The sequence below is a fragment of the Bombus pyrosoma genome, linkage group LG10 (genome assembly GCF_014825855.1).
Source record: "Bombus pyrosoma isolate SC7728 linkage group LG10, ASM1482585v1, whole genome shotgun sequence".
In the NCBI taxonomy this organism is placed as follows: Eukaryota; Metazoa; Arthropoda; class Insecta; order Hymenoptera; family Apidae; genus Bombus; species Bombus pyrosoma.
Window position 1 is genome coordinate 768,564 of NC_057779.1, and position 15,601 is coordinate 784,164.

Consider the following 15,601-nt stretch of genomic DNA (forward strand, 5'->3'; position numbering starts at 1 on the left):
TTCATTATTGAGGAACGATTAAGGATAATTAAAAATACTTTGAAGGTCATATATTTAAATTTTACATTTAAAAGTCATTTGGCTCGTCACAGTGTTAGCGCAACGTGGAATTGACACTTAGATTCATAATAGAGTGACACGATCATGATTAACATGGTAATGTGGTGTCATTCTTATAAGATTCATATTGTTACCGTTTGATAAACTGTGACAATATTTTGATAATATTGCGTTTTTTTACATGTAAGAAGAACTCAATATATTTCCAAAACATTTGATAAATTTTGAATTATGTTACTTCTTATATCCTAGCTTAATTAAAGTTCAAATTTTTCACTTATTTTTAATTATCTTATTTCTTATACCTTTTGTGTATAAGCTAGTTTAATATAAAAATACATGATTAGTTTACGAGCTGAGGGAATAAGTGGGCTACCGTGGATGGAATAGCCTAGAAGTATACAGTTAAATCTTACATAATTTGGATCTCGTATAGTTACTAAATAATTATATATTAATCAATAGATGTTGATTTATACTATGAATTATTTCACACGCACATACTGCGAAGACTTGTATATCGTTAATCCTTATTCTTACGCATTTAAATGAAACTTTTAATCAAAATAAATATTTTTCATATCCTGTTCTATGTTCAAGAAATGAATTTAAGTAGCAACGAAACATGACACTTTGGCAATAGTAATCAGCCTCTTTGGTTTTAAAGCCCTGGTATTGCTTTTGTGTTTTTAACATAATAGCTTCGCACTTAAAATTAAAGCCATTATTTTTGTACATAATAAAATGATCAAGGCGCATTTACGTTAGTAAATTACACTCACGTACAATTATTGAATTTAATGGAAAAAGAGAATACTGAAGTTATTCATTTAAAATGTAATAAAACTAATCAAGCTGTTAATATCTGCTCATTTTCAAAGAAGATGCCACGCGCATCGATAACATTTAATTATTTGGACCAATTTGACATGCTTATGCGAGATTATCCATGCATATACTGTTCTTTCAGTCTATAAATATAATTTTAAAAAGTATGAGATGTCACGTGACATTTACTCTATGAATGAAGTATCAACAAGTAAAAGAACATGTACAATTGAAAAATTATGTGGGCTTAAGCATTCGTGTTGCCATTACTCCCATATAAGCTGGGATGTACATACTTGTCATGCAATGTCCTTAAATGCCTTAGTAAATTACTTTTTACGTTAAAGCCTTTTTGACAATAGGAACAAAGAAAAGGCTTTTCCCCTGTATGCGTTCTTTGGTGAATTACCATCGATGCATGGCTTGGAAATTCTTTTTTACAAATGTTGCACAATTTTTGATGACTTTGAAGCTTTCTTTGTTTAGGAGGCGCCGAATTATTCATCACAGCTAACTGCTCTTCTGTATGTTCTGTCTGTATATGGCGTACCCATTCTTGAGGCGTTATGTACATGTCACCACAAAGATCACATTTTAAAGGTGGAAAATCCTTGCTGTCGTCATCCACCTCGCCCTGTAAAAATAATGCATACAACGATAATTTCATTCAACATCCAAGATATTAAGTGATATTTTGTAGTTCTTACCTTCCTCCTTCTTCTTCTACCTTCGGCTATATCAGCGTGTGTCAATTCAATGTGTCTTACCCAATCCGATGGCTGATGAAATGTTTGACTGCACATGTCGCATGTTAACGGGGTGTATTCTTCCTCCTCATCTGCACTATGTACGATTTCCTATAATGATTTGCATTATATAATTTTTTTTACTAAAGGAAACTTTTTACACACCTTTTATTCAAGAGAACGTTTTCAAAATACTACGCACCGGTTTTATATCGATCTCATGATCTATCGTTAATGAATCCGATGGATCATCCATAGCTTCTTCCCAAATTGGTTCATCTTTCACTAAAAGATCCAGGTTCAATTCGGTCTAAAACATGCGATAAAATGAAAATATTTTATTCGATATGATAAATTCTATTAAATAATATCATCTTACGTTTTCACCATCTTCGCTTTTAGATTTGTTAGATTCCACATCGCTGTTAGTAATTCTTCTTTTTTTCCCATTTGTCTCCAGATTTTCGCTATTCTTACTCTGTTCGATATTCTTATTTCCCTCCAAAACTTTCGATTTTGGTTCGCTAATCTTCTCCTCGATTTTCTCAGTACTCTTTCTCTCTGAGGTAGGTTTCTGAACGTCATTTTGCATTGGCGTAGTCTGTTGCGCATTTTCGACAATTTTCTCTGTACTTGGTTGAACCAATTTGATTTTTTGAATTTGACTGGTTAAAGACGGCTGCTCCCGTTTGTCTCGATCCACCTTCTGGCTATTCGATTGTACATTCTCCTTTCTACTTTCGCTATCGGATCTCCATAAACCGCGTACACGCAGTATATCACCTGCTTTTAATACACCCTCTAATTGATCATTTGTCACGGTAGCTTCACCGCTGTACATGTATTGAATCAGAATTTTTAATGTGCGATATCCAATTTCTGTTGGTAATACCTGCAGTATAATGTTACACTATTGACTTATCTCGTATGATTTATATATTAACAGATCAGTAATGGAATGAGGAAAGATATACGAACCACAATTATTGGAGCGTTCGTATTTGCACCGAAATGACATGTTTGAAAAATGTGACTGAGATACGACGAACAAGCGGCAAGGACAAATCGATGAGCCGCCACGTGCCGGCCACAGGACGTTGCTAACAAGACATCTGCGAAGGATTCTGAATAGAGTAACGTCGCGACAGAGCTGTGCAGATGCGCGCCATAACTGTGCCATTTAAGTTGATAATTCTCCGAAGGAACGATGGCCATGTTTTCTGTATCATTAACAAACAGAAAAAAAACATTCTGTTACAGATTTTGTTAGTGAACGATATCTATGTAGTAATACATATATTCCATTGTTGTATTTGTTAAGCCTGTTGCGTCGGCCGCGTTTCGTTTACATTCGTATAATTCTTGTATCGTGCATTTCTACAAAAGGAATTTATAAAATAATACACAATAAAAGATTGATAGACATTTGGAAATACAAAAAGATAACGATCTGTTTCAACGGAGCTTAATAATTCTAATAATCTCGCAAAAGTACTATTAGATACTAAGAAAAGTAGTATCTCGTATATATTCTCGTACTGTTCCTTTAATATTTGCATATCGTTTCAATAGTAAACAAATAATCGTCATTTCATGATGATTATTATCGATTATCTGATTACTGATATTATATTTGAATATAATCGTCGAAGACACTTCGATTGCAAATTTCTTTCTTTTTATCGAACTCGGATCGTAGCGTCGAATGTTTTCCAATATATACGTTTCCGTTACTAAAATCACAGAAAAAAACATCACGAGGAAAATTCCTTTGATTACTTATGATGCAGGTTGGCTCGATTTCAATACAATATTAAACAGATTCGAACGGAGAACGGAGCATCGATGATAATGGAATAATTACGCACTCTCTTCGGCACCCCACATTCACACCCTTATCTGAATCCTCGTTAACGTTCGTTCAACGATCGTGTGCACGTTGTACATAATGTCTTTGGAAAAAATAATCTTACGCGGGACGAAACGTCGTTGTCGCACTCGAAAATCAACGATCTTAGATCGTTTCCATAGCGAGGATCATTGATTGCTCAGCGCGTAAACGGTTGCATGATATTGCCGCTCGTCGCACGAACGTCGAACCACAAAGAACTAAAAATCTCGGCAGCGAAACGTTTTACAGCGCGTCGTTACGTTGTCAACGTGGTTACCTGACGACATCGCCCAGAACTTCGCAACGCGTCACTCAGCTTCACCTCTCTCCCGTTTTTCTTATTTTAATTGTAACACGATATTCCTCGAGATCTGCGGCACCACACAGTGTATCTCGCACGCGTCGTTGGTGTTTTGAAAGGCGCTTCGCGCGGATACGGGACACGGGGCAGATATGAGCATCGAACCGCCGCGTAGGGGCCTAAAAATCGATATTTCGGTCTTTGCTCCATCCTCTCCGGCGGTGCAGCCGTGCTCGCTTTCGCGGCTAGGTAGGGTGCCCCCTGTTCATCATCGATTTTCCCGGCTACCAATCGCACGCATCCATTTATCGCATCGATCGCCCGAGCTGATTTCAGCGTTTGCGTCCGTCCGTCCATCCGCCCGCTCCACGATTCAGACCCGTGCACCCCACCGCACCCGACCCCTTTCCCCACACCCTGCTCCATATCCTATCCTCTGTTCAATCTCCCACCCTGAAACCACCTCGTCAGCTACTACCTTAAGCCGTATAGACGCGACTAAACGCGACCCTTCACGATCCTTTTCGTCAGCGACGCCGGATACCACGATATCACTTGGCTTGCTTCATCCACGACGCCCCAATGTTGACTCCATTGCCTGTTGATATCCCTCTATCCTTCACGTCACTTCTTACTACACGATCCTTTTATTATATTCGATTAATGCTTAATGCTGCGTTGCAACTCAGAGTGCACCGATCACGTTAAAAACGCAAGATCAAAAAAGTCTGTTGTCGCCCCTAGCGATGCGTTGTATATTGATTTTTTCAAATTTGCGTAATGATTTTACGACGCGGCGATAAAACTCTAGAGTTCGGGTGAGTGTAACGTGGAACTAGAGGAGTGCAATCTTTGTTGTTGCTGAATTCGTTCAATGTAAAAACATATCTTCGTTTGTTGAGTTAGATGACCTTTTTTTCTACAAAAAATTTAAATTCAGATGGGGTTCTTGCTCGGATACGATAGTAAGAGACATATACGTTATTAAACGGAGCTTACCTATTGTACATTATGTTATTATATTGTTTAACGATCGATTTTTCTTAAAAATGTAGGTTGTTATTCAATACTATAGTAATGTAAATATTACCGAATAAAATGCAGCGATGTTCGCTCGAATCTCTTTGTAAATAGTTCATTAACCTGAAATGCTGGATCTATAGATCTATGAGGCAATATTGCGGGGTTAGTTTATATATATATGCAGTAAAATTTTTAGAATCGCTGCTGCTTTGTTGCTAAACATACCTGAAGATGGCGTTCACAGTGAGATTCTTCGATTTTCAAGATTCCGTTTGAAAGTGTGCATGTATATGTGACAACGTACTGCATTGCGTCGACGACCCATTTTGCAGTAGGAGCGATAAGTTACACACCTTCCTACCATTAAATAATCAATCCCATAGTTTGAACTACAGTTCTCTATGTGCATAATCAATTTACGTGTACATGGTTATTTCTTCGGTGTATTTCAACCACCATTAGAAACTTATATTATTAGAGTTAAAAATTTATTTTGTATTATTTTCTAGAAGATCTACTCCTTCATACAAACTCTGGTAATAATATGTAGTGTTTGAAGTGGTATTGCGATTTTTATGCGTTCTCGCGCTTTCAAAATCGCGATTTTCTTTTATTATCGATTTCTTGCTAAAAGCGTTGCACTTGAAATCGAAATCGGTTTCTGTACTAGGTCACGTGGCAATAAGATCACGTGGCGCTTCTGCATACTCCGTTAGAGGGAAGCACAGATAATCTCGAGCAAGCACGACGGCCAACAATCCTTTCCCGTAAATACATACATACGTTATTGTCATCAAAGTGAGGTCGATTAACTAAAACAATGCCACGGCTTCCAAAAATGTAATGCACGTCGCGGCATTAAAGGGTATATTGAGAGTGCACAAGTGTTTATATGTCACAGTCAGAAGTGACCTAGTTTACAAATGAATTTTCGCTTCTGAATTTTCTTTGGCTATGACCCTGTAGTGAGTGTTCTTGAAGTCGGTGGTCTCCGTGAGACAGTAGCGATACTGTCTCGAAAGTGAGTTCATGGCTGTTTATAGAATGCGGAAGAAAGTAAACGATACCGTTTAATCTGTTTAGAACGAGAATTTTTATGAAATATGAGTGTCATTGTGTTTTCTGCGAATGAAACAATTAGGTTACGTTGACAAGAAACACGGTCCTTTACAAGTACTAAACAGCATAATAGCATTTTGTATGTCTATGGTAGGGGTTTTAAGATGCTTTATTTATACAAAATAACAATGTGTGTGAAAGCGCACAACATTAATGTTTTAAACTTATACATTTGTGAATAATCTTTATAAAGATTAGATAAAATCAAAAAATCCATATGAATCAGTGCAGTTATCTATAAAATGTGTTACAGTTCATTGAGAAACAGCAATAGATCAAGATGAAATATGATTGTTCGAACACTCATATAATGACATTAAATAACCACTACACAGTCCTAATGAATTATCTCTTACAAATTGGATTTTACAAATTTGTACATACAAGGAGTGCATGAAGCAATTTGCTTACATTTACAAAATGCCGCACATAACACGAAAATGGGAACTTTTCCCAGGTAGAAATCGATTTTGCTGTGATGGCAGAGTAATGATGGCACCACAAACTGGAGTATTTTATGTGACTGTGTGCCTCATTGCTGGAACAAGTGGATTATTTTTTGCTTTTGAGTAAGATTATTATTTTTAAAGTAGAAATCACATATAAAACGAAATCATATATATCAAAAAATTGTTCTAACAGTTTTATGTATTTTTTTCTAGTTGTCCATTCTTAGCAGTTCATATAACACCTGCTATACCAGTTATTGGTGGTCTGTTATTTATTTTTGTAATGTCTGCTTTGTTTAGAACAAGCTTTAGTGATCCTGGAGTTATTCCAAGAGCAACACTCGATGAAGCTGCTTATATTGAAAAACAAATTGGTACACACAAATATATTTCTTAGAAATAATTTTGATTAGTTTTATGTTTTAATATATTGTAAAGTTATATTCAAGTTTACATTGATTAATTTTATTACAATTAAAAAATTTGTCTTTTACATATTGGCTAAAGAGGTACCAAACAATGGTAATTCTAAAATGTACAGACCACCACCTCGAACAAAAGAGGTATTAGTCAAAGGGCAACCAGTAAAGTTGAAATATTGTTTTACTTGTAAAATATTCAGACCACCAAGAGCTTCACATTGCAGCTTATGTGACAATTGTGTAGGTATGTATACTTATCATGATTTATTATAAAAATTACTTTTATGAGGATCTAGAAATATGTAATTATATTTTTAGAGAGGTTTGATCATCATTGTCCGTGGGTGGGGAATTGTGTTGGCAGAAGAAATTACAGATATTTTTATGCCTTTATTGTGTCCTTGGCATTTCTTTGTGTTTTTATATTTGTATGTGCTGTTACACATTTAGTAATGCGTAAGTGTATTAATTAAAACAAATGAAAGATAAAAAAATTAGATGGTTTAACTTTTTATTTATTTAATTGTAGTCACAAAAGACGTTAGACCATTTTTAGATGCAGTAAGGATATCTCCTGGAAGTGTTGTTGTAGCAGTTATATGTTTTTTCTCTGTATGGAGTATTCTCGGTCTCGCTGGTTTTCATACATATTTAACTACTAGCAATCAGACAACTAACGAGGATGTAAGCATTATTAATTTTAGCCAGTTAGCTGTGGAATTTAGTTTTAGAAATCTCTCATGGGATAGATAATTGAAATCAAGGGATGACGAGTATACACATCAAACGCAGGGCAGATGCTCCTATTGTAAGTTTCACAACAAAATTAAAGTAAAACAATGATGGCTTATATTATTATTCGAAAAATTAACAATTCATTGTTGAAAAAATTATTGTCATAAAATATTTCAAGAAAGAAAAATTAAAAAAGAATATAAGAAATTCAGTTGGTCTTCCTATTGTGGTACTTTTAAAAATAGAGTATCACACAAAGTAGCACTTTACAAATCGAACACCAGTATCATGACACATTACAAATTCCATTTTTTGAACAGACGGCAGGTCTTCGAAGTGAATTTACTTTTGGTGATGTAATTGGTAAAAATTAGGGAAATGTTTTTTAATGAGACGTGTAGGTTTTGCAGTTCAACTCGTAGTTGGTCGACTAAGTTTCGAAGTTTGTGTTTGTTGAATTGCACGTTCTTCAATAATTTGTTCAACATATTTGATTAAAAAATTTAATCAACTTAGTTTGGCGTTTTTTTTTTTATATAATACGTCTAAATAAAAAAGCACATAACGTCTATAAGATAAAGAAATATTTTCCTTAGTATTTCTATTACATAATATACAATTCGGGAATAACCGATATACCAAAGAAAATAATCTAATTTTTCTGCAATACATAGCAGTTTTACTGGAAATATAAAGTAAACATACCACTAAATGACATTTTTATTTCTTCTCACTAAAATCTGGAGTTTTTATACTAATGGTAAGTTTTTATTTTACACGGCGAGTATACACTAAACGCACCGAAGTAAAGCTTTTGTTTGACGTGTATACACGTCAAGCGCTGTTAACTGGTTAATAATTATGTATTTGAAATTATTAAACAATTTTAAAATAATTTGAATCATTTTTATAGATAAAGGGGTCATTTTCAATTAAAACAGGACAAGAAAGTTTTAATTTATATAGCCAAGGAAATATATGTGGAAATTGTTTCTATGTATTATGTGGACCAGCACCACCTAGTTTAATTGGTAATTCACTTTTAAATTCGTAGTATTCCCATTCTAATTTTTGGAGATGTTATTTACCTATATCGATTTTTATAGATCGAAGAGGTATAGTAACTCCCGAATATCGTGCAGAGCAAGAAAGAGTTGGTGGTGACAGTGTAATTACTAATAATAAAACATATGGTACAGTGAAAATCGTACAGCCACAGGTATTGAAATATTTATTAATTTCCTTTTATTATATATATTGTATCGTATTGTATAATATATTATTATTTATATATCGTTTTTCTTTTCTTACCATTGCAGTCTAATGGTACAACTGTTCAAACAAATCCCAGCCCAGATCTCACAGGTTCCATGAACAATCTCGTTTCTGGTCAGCATTCACCACAAATTGAATCGATAAACGGTGAGTTAAGCCTTCTAAGGCATACCGCTCATTATCCTGAAGATTTTCCAAAATATCCACGTCGATATATTAATGACATTTATGCTCCGGCATATCCTCGGCAACATTGTTTTCAGGAACCTATGAAACATGTAAAGTATGATACAGAAATAACAAACCCAGATTTTCAAAAATATCCATGTAGGTGTGAGGAAAATTTACATAAATATTCTCATAGGTGTAGGGAAGAGTATCATAGATGTTCAGATAATAATTTGATATACGATCAATGTGTCGGTGATCAAAAATATAGTATTGATCTTCAAAAATATCCACAAAGATATTCTGAGGATCCTATACGATATAAAATTGATGACAAAACCGTTTACACTGATCTCCAGAAATTTCCACAATGCTATTCTGAAGATCCAATACGAATTTCTCAATCTCAGCATACTCTTAAGTATAATAACTTGAGATGCACTGTTCATGGTTTAAAATATCCAATATCAAAGAACCTCTTGCCAACTGTTGTAATGTCACGAATATTAGGGGCGGGAGGAATGCCAATTATTGGTCAAAATGCAATAGGACTTGCAGTTAACAGATTTGGTTCAGGACCTTTAACTAATGCTTTTTCTTATGTAGAAAATTCTTTATGTCCAAATGATAGCACTGAAGAAGATCTTTTAAATCAGAGATTTATCATGAGCTCAATAAGCGATAATGATGATATTTAATGTTCTTTATAAGATAATTTTCTTTCTTTATATTTCTTAAATAATATTACTCCATCTGTTGAAGAAAATTAAATGGCTATAATATACTTGTTAACAGATTTTTTAGTATATTAGAATCAAAATAATATAAGTTCTAATTCTATCCTTTATTATTAGCAAAAGCTTATATAAATAGTATAAAGTTTTGATGTATATATAAATATTAGTGAAGGTAATAATATCTAAAATGACATTTATAATAATAATAAAGGTAATCATTATTATGATGATTGTTCATGTTTTCTCATATTATAACATATATAGATCTTTATAAACAAAGAACATTCTAGTTGAATTTGATTGTTAACAACAGAGATTTATTTATTTTTTGACGGTTCAATTTGGTATTGGACATATAGATATTTTTTTTAAAAAAAGAGAAAGGAGAAATTAATATTCTTGTTATAATGTTATATATCCTGACTGAGAATGGGACTGAAATATTAGTTTCATTACAACTTTTAATATTTTATAATGATATACTTTTTAAAAATACGCGAATAATTAAAATTATTTGTTTTTACATTATAGAGTATATTATAAACAAATGGTATATGATATATTTAATTCAAAGTCAATTTTACAATGTTAATCTTTAACGTCAAACAAAGATTAATTTGAATATACATATTTGAACCATCATCAAGTATATAAGATAAATTTAAGTTTTTTACCGTTTAGCCGCACTTTTTACATGATTCAATAAATTGTATTTCTTTGTTGTTTAAAAATTACGTCCTGTTATCGAGGGCTCAGAGCATACCGTTTGGTAAGTTAATTTTGCTTTATTCCACTCGTCATTGTGTGTATGTTTAATATGAATGAATTGATATTTATTAATAGTTGTTAATAAACACTTTAAACACAATATATACGTCCCACGTTATTGGAGACTAATTTCAAAATGTTATATCAATTTAAGGGTTTATGGATTGTGACTAATTAATTAGTTCTTATTACGGGCACTGGGATTGTGAAAATACAATATGTATATAAGTATATGTATAAATAAATATGCACACAGTTTCACATATGTAAGGGATATTTTATAGATTTATGTTCATATGTGTAATATCAAAATTGTTGTATATTATACAGCAATGATCATGTAAGTTATTTATTACTATGATTTTTGGTTTTAATCAATATGTACACATAGGAAAAACATTAATATGTCACCTTACTGCCTGGGATATTTTCTTTATTGCAGTTTAGTTTTTATTTATCTTATTCATTTATGCAACAAAATTACACAGTCAGTACTGCACTTTTGCAATGAGTTGCATTATATAATTTATGTTGCTAATGAGCGTTTATAACAGCTTATTATTGGACTTCAATGGCAATTATTGAAATTCTAATATTTTTTGTATATTGTATATGACATGTATATATATTTAAATAATTTTGTACATTTTATTGTTATTAACATTTGTTTTTAGGTAGTACTACAAACAGCGTGAGTCAACTTGTTACCAATGAAGTACCACTAGCATCACTTAATATAGCTCCAATTGATATCGATGAAATCGCTCCGCTGCCATCCCGTCAAAGTGTTGTGGTTTCATCCACGTTAGATACGTCCTCTATACCTTCGGTAACTGTAACAACACCTTTGTCTGCATCTAGACTTAGATTGTTACAAGATACTACCATGATAGAGTCTGCTTTAGACTTAGATTCGCTGGAAGACGCAAGCGTTGGTAGAGGCAGTCAAGCAGGACTTATAAAAATGGGAGCAGTATAAATAACTGAATCTATTTTATCTAGTTAGATTTTATCTAGTTAGATTATAGATTAAGTTTTTATCTAGTTTGATCATAGACTTTCAAAGTTTTCGACGCTTATCGAAGAATAGTGCAGATCGAACTTTATCTTTTTCATATTGTACCTGTACGTGTATGTACCATCTTCCAAATTGAATAATTACTGTATATCTTACAATATGTACATGCACAAAACCTGTGCAAGAGTAAAAAAGTAAAATTATTATTTGGTTTATGACGAATTTTAATTAATTTAATAAAGGAATAGCTTGCTGATGTAATATGTCTTTGTTTTTGATCTGCACTATTTATTCATTACATTTAGCATCGTTAACTTCATTCCAGCCATTTACATCTTTCTTTTTTCATTATATGAAATTAGTAAATGAAAATATTCCCTACCTACAATATACGTATATCTATATATAAAATGTGGTGATTTAACATATTATGATACTCTTACTGTTATAGACAAGCAGATGATATGTGAGTTAAGGAAAATGTACTGCTTAATCATGTCTTAACATAAATTTATATCTATTTTTTTGTTAATATAAACTTCAACTTCTTATTTTTGTCATGCACTGTATTGGAGTAACAAATTACATTTTTAACTGCAGTAATATGTACATTTCGAAATCTTCATCAAATAAAAATTTATCATTAAATATTGAATTGAAAGCACTGAGAAAAAGTGTGGTAGTTAATATGTGTGCAAATTATATTATTAGAAAATGTTTATATGCATTTAAGCGAATACTACTAAAAATCAGAAAAACTACAATTCTTAAAAATTGTAATCTTAATTTTATTACAAACTAACTGCTACTAAAAGTATGAAGTATTATTTAATCTTACTTTTTTACATTGGTAAACTTTTTCATAATTATCCCTTTTATTCAATTTGCTATGTACAGTGTAAAGAGAATTTTGTAAATATAGGAATTTTCATATATATTAGCATAGTTTTGCAAGCATTTGAACAATTTATTATAAAGCAAAGTGAATTGTACCAAGCATTTTCAAAATAGGAATATCACTGCCTCATTTATAAATAATTTATGCGTCGCCATTGCATGTCATTATTTAATTTGATGTAATCAGAAAATAGAAATTATTTATACAATGAATTAATGAAAAAAGAAACGATTTTACTAGTTGTCATTTTATCTTATATTGATTGCCATTATATTGATTTTGAGAGTATCTTTTTTGTACATATGTGCGTGTATAATATCATATGTATATACTGTGTAGATGTTATTATGATAAGATAATGTACTATAAGTTAAAAATATACCAATATGTTATATCATATTAAATCTACTTCAAAATTCTTTAGCAGGTATAAGATGATGATGATGCACATAGATAATGATTAGTACTCCTCAAAGTGCAGAAATTAAATACTACGGATAATAGGTAAAAGTATCTTTATTCAGTTGTTTTACATTAATTGTATGTATATCTTTACAAAAATATTTAATTATGACACAAAATATTGGGATAAAATTATTGATACAGTGTTATTTTTCGTAGATATTTTCAATTATACATAACTTATAATGTAGGTTAATAATTTAATACTTTTACACAATAATTTGCAGACAATGCAACCGATTGAAGTCTATATGCATAAATATATCATCATCATGTTAAAGCAAATGCTGTTTTTATTTATTATCGTTTTCTTTTGTACTCCCAACATCACGATGATTTGTGTTAAAAAAATGTACATATATTATATTTTACATATTATAGTAAAATATAAATTCGTTCTTTTATAAATATTAATAAAGCTTTTGTATTATAATAGCAAGAATTAGGATTAAAACTGCAATACTGAAACTTGCAATGTATATTTTTGTTTGATAGTTCCCAGATGAATCTGTATTAAGATCAACAGTTTTCACATCAATTTTATTTTGAGAATAGAATTCTGTAGGATCTGTTAAAAAAATTGTATGTTAGTACACATACATATATATAAATACATATAATCTTTCAATCAAGCATGTAATACTTACCAGCTTCGAATTCAATGTCTTTTTGAACATTACTTTCCTGAACCTCTAAGTCTAGGAGTTCTTGCAACGATAAAAGAGCTTCTTGAGGCCCCTCACCAGGAAATAGGTAATCTGACAATGTTACTTTACTTTCAGGCAATGCTATTAATACTCTTCTTGGAGGTTCGTGTAATGTTATATTTTCTGAGAAAGTAATGAAATGAACAATTTTGTATAACTATTTAATTTCTTATATGGTGAAATAGATACCTTCTGGAGATCCATTTTCTTCTTCAATCAAACTATCCCAATGCATTTCTAATCTACTTGCTAATGACCTTATTATATCTTGTTTTATTGCGGCGTTAGCTTCTTCGACATTTGCTTTTTGATGAACGAAAGTTCTACTTACTAATTGTCCAATCAAATGTATAGATGCATTGCATGGTGTTATCCTCACATCTGAGTTAAGATTCTTTTCATGCTAATAATTCACAAGATTAGCTGTTATATTTATTTATATTACTATATATTATTGAAGATGAGTACTTACACATGGAATATATAAATTAATCTGAATCGATTGGTCATTATTATTTTTTTCATTATTTCTACAATTTCTTTCATCTTTCTTGTTTTTACTAATTAGCTCTAGTCTATCATCTGGTGATCGAACTTCCCCTTCAATAACAATAAGGGAAGATTCAATGATATCTGACACACTCTTTAAAATATCTTGTAGTTGTTTTTTAAGAGTTTCTGGATCTTTATTAGCAGCAATGAGAAATAGACGATCAAAATCAATAAGTGCCTCAAGTTGATGCCATTTGGTTGCTTTAGCTTGAAATTTCCAATCTACTGGTTTTAATACTTCATTACGGATTTCTATAGATTTACAAGTATATCTAAAAAAAATAATAGAAAGTTAAACAATGATGAAAAGTAATTGTTAAATATATTACAATTTATCATACTTTTGTGTAACACTATTTAAATATAAGATAAGATGTTCTTCATTATTATCCCCACATAAATATTTATTACATGATAAATTTTTTTGCATTGTTGTAAGAACAGATTTTAGTTTTTGTACATTATTATTATTATGTGAAATATCCTCTGGACCAACAATAAACGTTCCAAGGACACGCATTCCACCAGGTAACATTCTAGTAACCTGTAAATAACAATATTAAAGATCCTTTATTTTTTATGATTCTAAATTTTAAATACATTTATTTGATATATTTAAAATGAAAAAAATTCATACATGTTTAGCATGATCTGCAACCCAACTCTCTGGTATATCTTTTACTGCTTTAATGTGGTTTTCAGTAGCAGTATTTTGTTCAGATTTTGTTGTGGAACTAAGCAATGTTTCTTCCACTACGTTTTTACCAAGGGGTGGTGGTGTTTTTGCTAAGTGCACAATATAATCTTTTTGACCAGCACTCTGTAATATCAATCATAATTTATGTTAGATGATATACAATGAAATCATTGAAACTTTAATAATATTCCAACCTTTCATCTACAGCAACAATTCCAAAAAGAATATAAGTTAAATAAAAATGTATGTATTTCGACAAAAATTCTATAAAAATGTACGATTTATATTAATTGAAATGATTTAAAAGAGTCTGTTAAGAAGTACATATGTTAGGACAAGTGACAAGAGCAGAGATGACGTGAAATTGGAACATACAAATATCGAACCTGTCCCACAATTAGTCCTATCGTGTATTCATCTGGTTTTGCTAATGACGTCAAATAATTATGAAGACGTTGTTCTGCATATACAGTTCGCCCCATTGCTTTTGATGTTTCTGTAAACACGTAAATTGTATCACAACCTACTATGTTAACGTTACCAGTGTTATCACTGGTTGTACAGCGTACAAACCATTGACTAAGAATAGGATAGACTATACATGCAATTCAAAAGAGTGTTCCACAGGCCCTGCGTCGGGCTACACAAGCTACATAGCCTCTCATGACATTTTATTATCACATGCGACGTTATCGGTTCAGTATAGAATAAGATACCAACTCTACTGAAATGGTAGGAATTATAA

The 15,601-nt window shown here is 31.7% G+C and overlaps 3 protein-coding genes across 13 annotated transcripts; 1 reads left to right on the forward strand and 2 right to left on the reverse strand.

Annotated features, from left to right (window-relative positions):
• Positions 1–35: 35 nt before the first annotated feature.
• Positions 36–5,209, reverse strand: LOC122572130 (zinc finger protein 3 homolog). 6 transcript variants are annotated; one of them, XM_043736746.1, is made up of 7 exons: positions 5,075–5,209; positions 4,917–4,991; positions 2,613–2,854; positions 2,014–2,526; positions 1,837–1,944; positions 1,596–1,745; positions 36–1,522 (listed from the first exon to the last, which is right to left on the reverse strand). In XM_043736746.1, exons 2-7 carry the CDS (start codon positions 4,963–4,965, stop codon positions 1,136–1,138), a joined length of 1,449 nt encoding a protein of 482 aa, XP_043592681.1. In that variant the 5' UTR covers positions 4,966–4,991; positions 5,075–5,209; the 3' UTR covers positions 36–1,135. The 6 variants fall into 6 exon arrangements, with proteins under 6 accessions (XP_043592681.1, XP_043592686.1, XP_043592685.1 ...); XM_043736751.1 differs by lacking the exon at positions 5,075–5,209 and adding an exon at positions 4,305–4,745 and having other exon boundaries at positions 4,826–4,953; XM_043736750.1 differs by lacking the exons at positions 4,917–4,991; positions 5,075–5,209 and adding an exon at positions 4,305–4,873.
• A 393-nt stretch (positions 5,210–5,602) lies between these two features.
• On the forward strand, positions 5,603–12,994 carry LOC122572125 (palmitoyltransferase app). Of its 5 annotated transcripts, none has more exons than XR_006318379.1 (11): positions 5,613–6,058; positions 6,222–6,537; positions 6,631–6,791; positions 6,925–7,083; positions 7,158–7,295; positions 7,369–7,523; positions 8,488–8,605; positions 8,681–8,793; positions 8,894–8,996; positions 10,286–10,523; positions 11,197–11,332. XR_006318379.1 is itself a non-coding variant. In XM_043736738.1 (10 exons), the coding sequence occupies exons 2-10, from the start codon at positions 6,362–6,364 to the stop codon at positions 12,874–12,876; spliced, it is 1,134 nt and encodes a 377-aa protein (XP_043592673.1). In that variant the 5' UTR covers positions 5,614–6,058; positions 6,222–6,361; the 3' UTR covers positions 12,877–12,994. The 5 variants fall into 5 exon arrangements, 3 of the variants coding, with proteins under 3 accessions (XP_043592671.1, XP_043592673.1, XP_043592672.1); XR_006318380.1 differs by lacking the exon at positions 11,197–11,332 and adding an exon at positions 10,677–11,190; XM_043736738.1 differs by lacking the exons at positions 10,286–10,523; positions 11,197–11,332 and adding an exon at positions 12,866–12,994 and having other exon boundaries at positions 5,614–6,058.
• LOC122572133 (protein odr-4 homolog) lies at positions 12,937–15,578 on the reverse strand. 2 transcript variants are annotated; one of them, XM_043736758.1, is made up of 8 exons: positions 15,430–15,578; positions 15,243–15,352; positions 14,797–14,979; positions 14,501–14,703; positions 14,080–14,431; positions 13,797–14,010; positions 13,548–13,730; positions 12,937–13,468 (listed from the first exon to the last, which is right to left on the reverse strand). In XM_043736758.1, exons 2-8 carry the CDS (start codon positions 15,336–15,338, stop codon positions 13,311–13,313), a joined length of 1,389 nt encoding a protein of 462 aa, XP_043592693.1. In that variant the 5' UTR covers positions 15,339–15,352; positions 15,430–15,578; the 3' UTR covers positions 12,937–13,310. The 2 variants fall into 2 exon arrangements, with proteins under 2 accessions (XP_043592693.1, XP_043592692.1); XM_043736757.1 differs by lacking the exon at positions 15,430–15,578 and having other exon boundaries at positions 15,243–15,423.
• Positions 15,579–15,601: the final 23 nt, after the last annotated feature.

Excerpts from the sequence above, each read along its gene's own strand:
- LOC122572130 (XM_043736746.1), bottom strand. The coding sequence starts at position 4,965 with ATGAACTATTTACAAAGAGATTCGAGCGAACATCGCTGCATTTTATTC. Across the intron at positions 2,855-4,916 it reads ACATCGCTGCATTTTATTCG|AAAACATGGCCATCGTTCCT; the intron begins GTAATATTTACA and ends TTAATGATACAG. Across the intron at positions 1,523-1,595 it reads GTAGAAGAAGAAGGAGGAAG|GGCGAGGTGGATGACGACAG; the intron begins GTAAGAACTACA and ends TTATTTTTACAG.
- LOC122572125 (XM_043736736.1), top strand. The coding sequence starts at position 6,362 with ATGAAGCAATTTGCTTACATTTACAAAATGCCGCACATAACACGAAAA. Across the intron at positions 7,524-8,487 it reads ATCAGACAACTAACGAGGAT|ATAAAGGGGTCATTTTCAAT; the intron begins GTAAGCATTATT and ends TCATTTTTATAG. Across the intron at positions 8,794-8,893 it reads TGAAAATCGTACAGCCACAG|TCTAATGGTACAACTGTTCA; the intron begins GTATTGAAATAT and ends TTACCATTGCAG.
- LOC122572133 (XM_043736758.1), bottom strand. The coding sequence starts at position 15,338 with ATGGGGCGAACTGTATATGCAGAACAACGTCTTCATAATTATTTGACG. Across the intron at positions 14,980-15,242 it reads TAGGACTAATTGTGGGACAG|AGTGCTGGTCAAAAAGATTA; the intron begins GTTCGATATTTG and ends TTGATATTACAG. Across the intron at positions 14,704-14,796 it reads TTGCAGATCATGCTAAACAT|GTTACTAGAATGTTACCTGG; the intron begins GTATGAATTTTT and ends TGTTATTTACAG.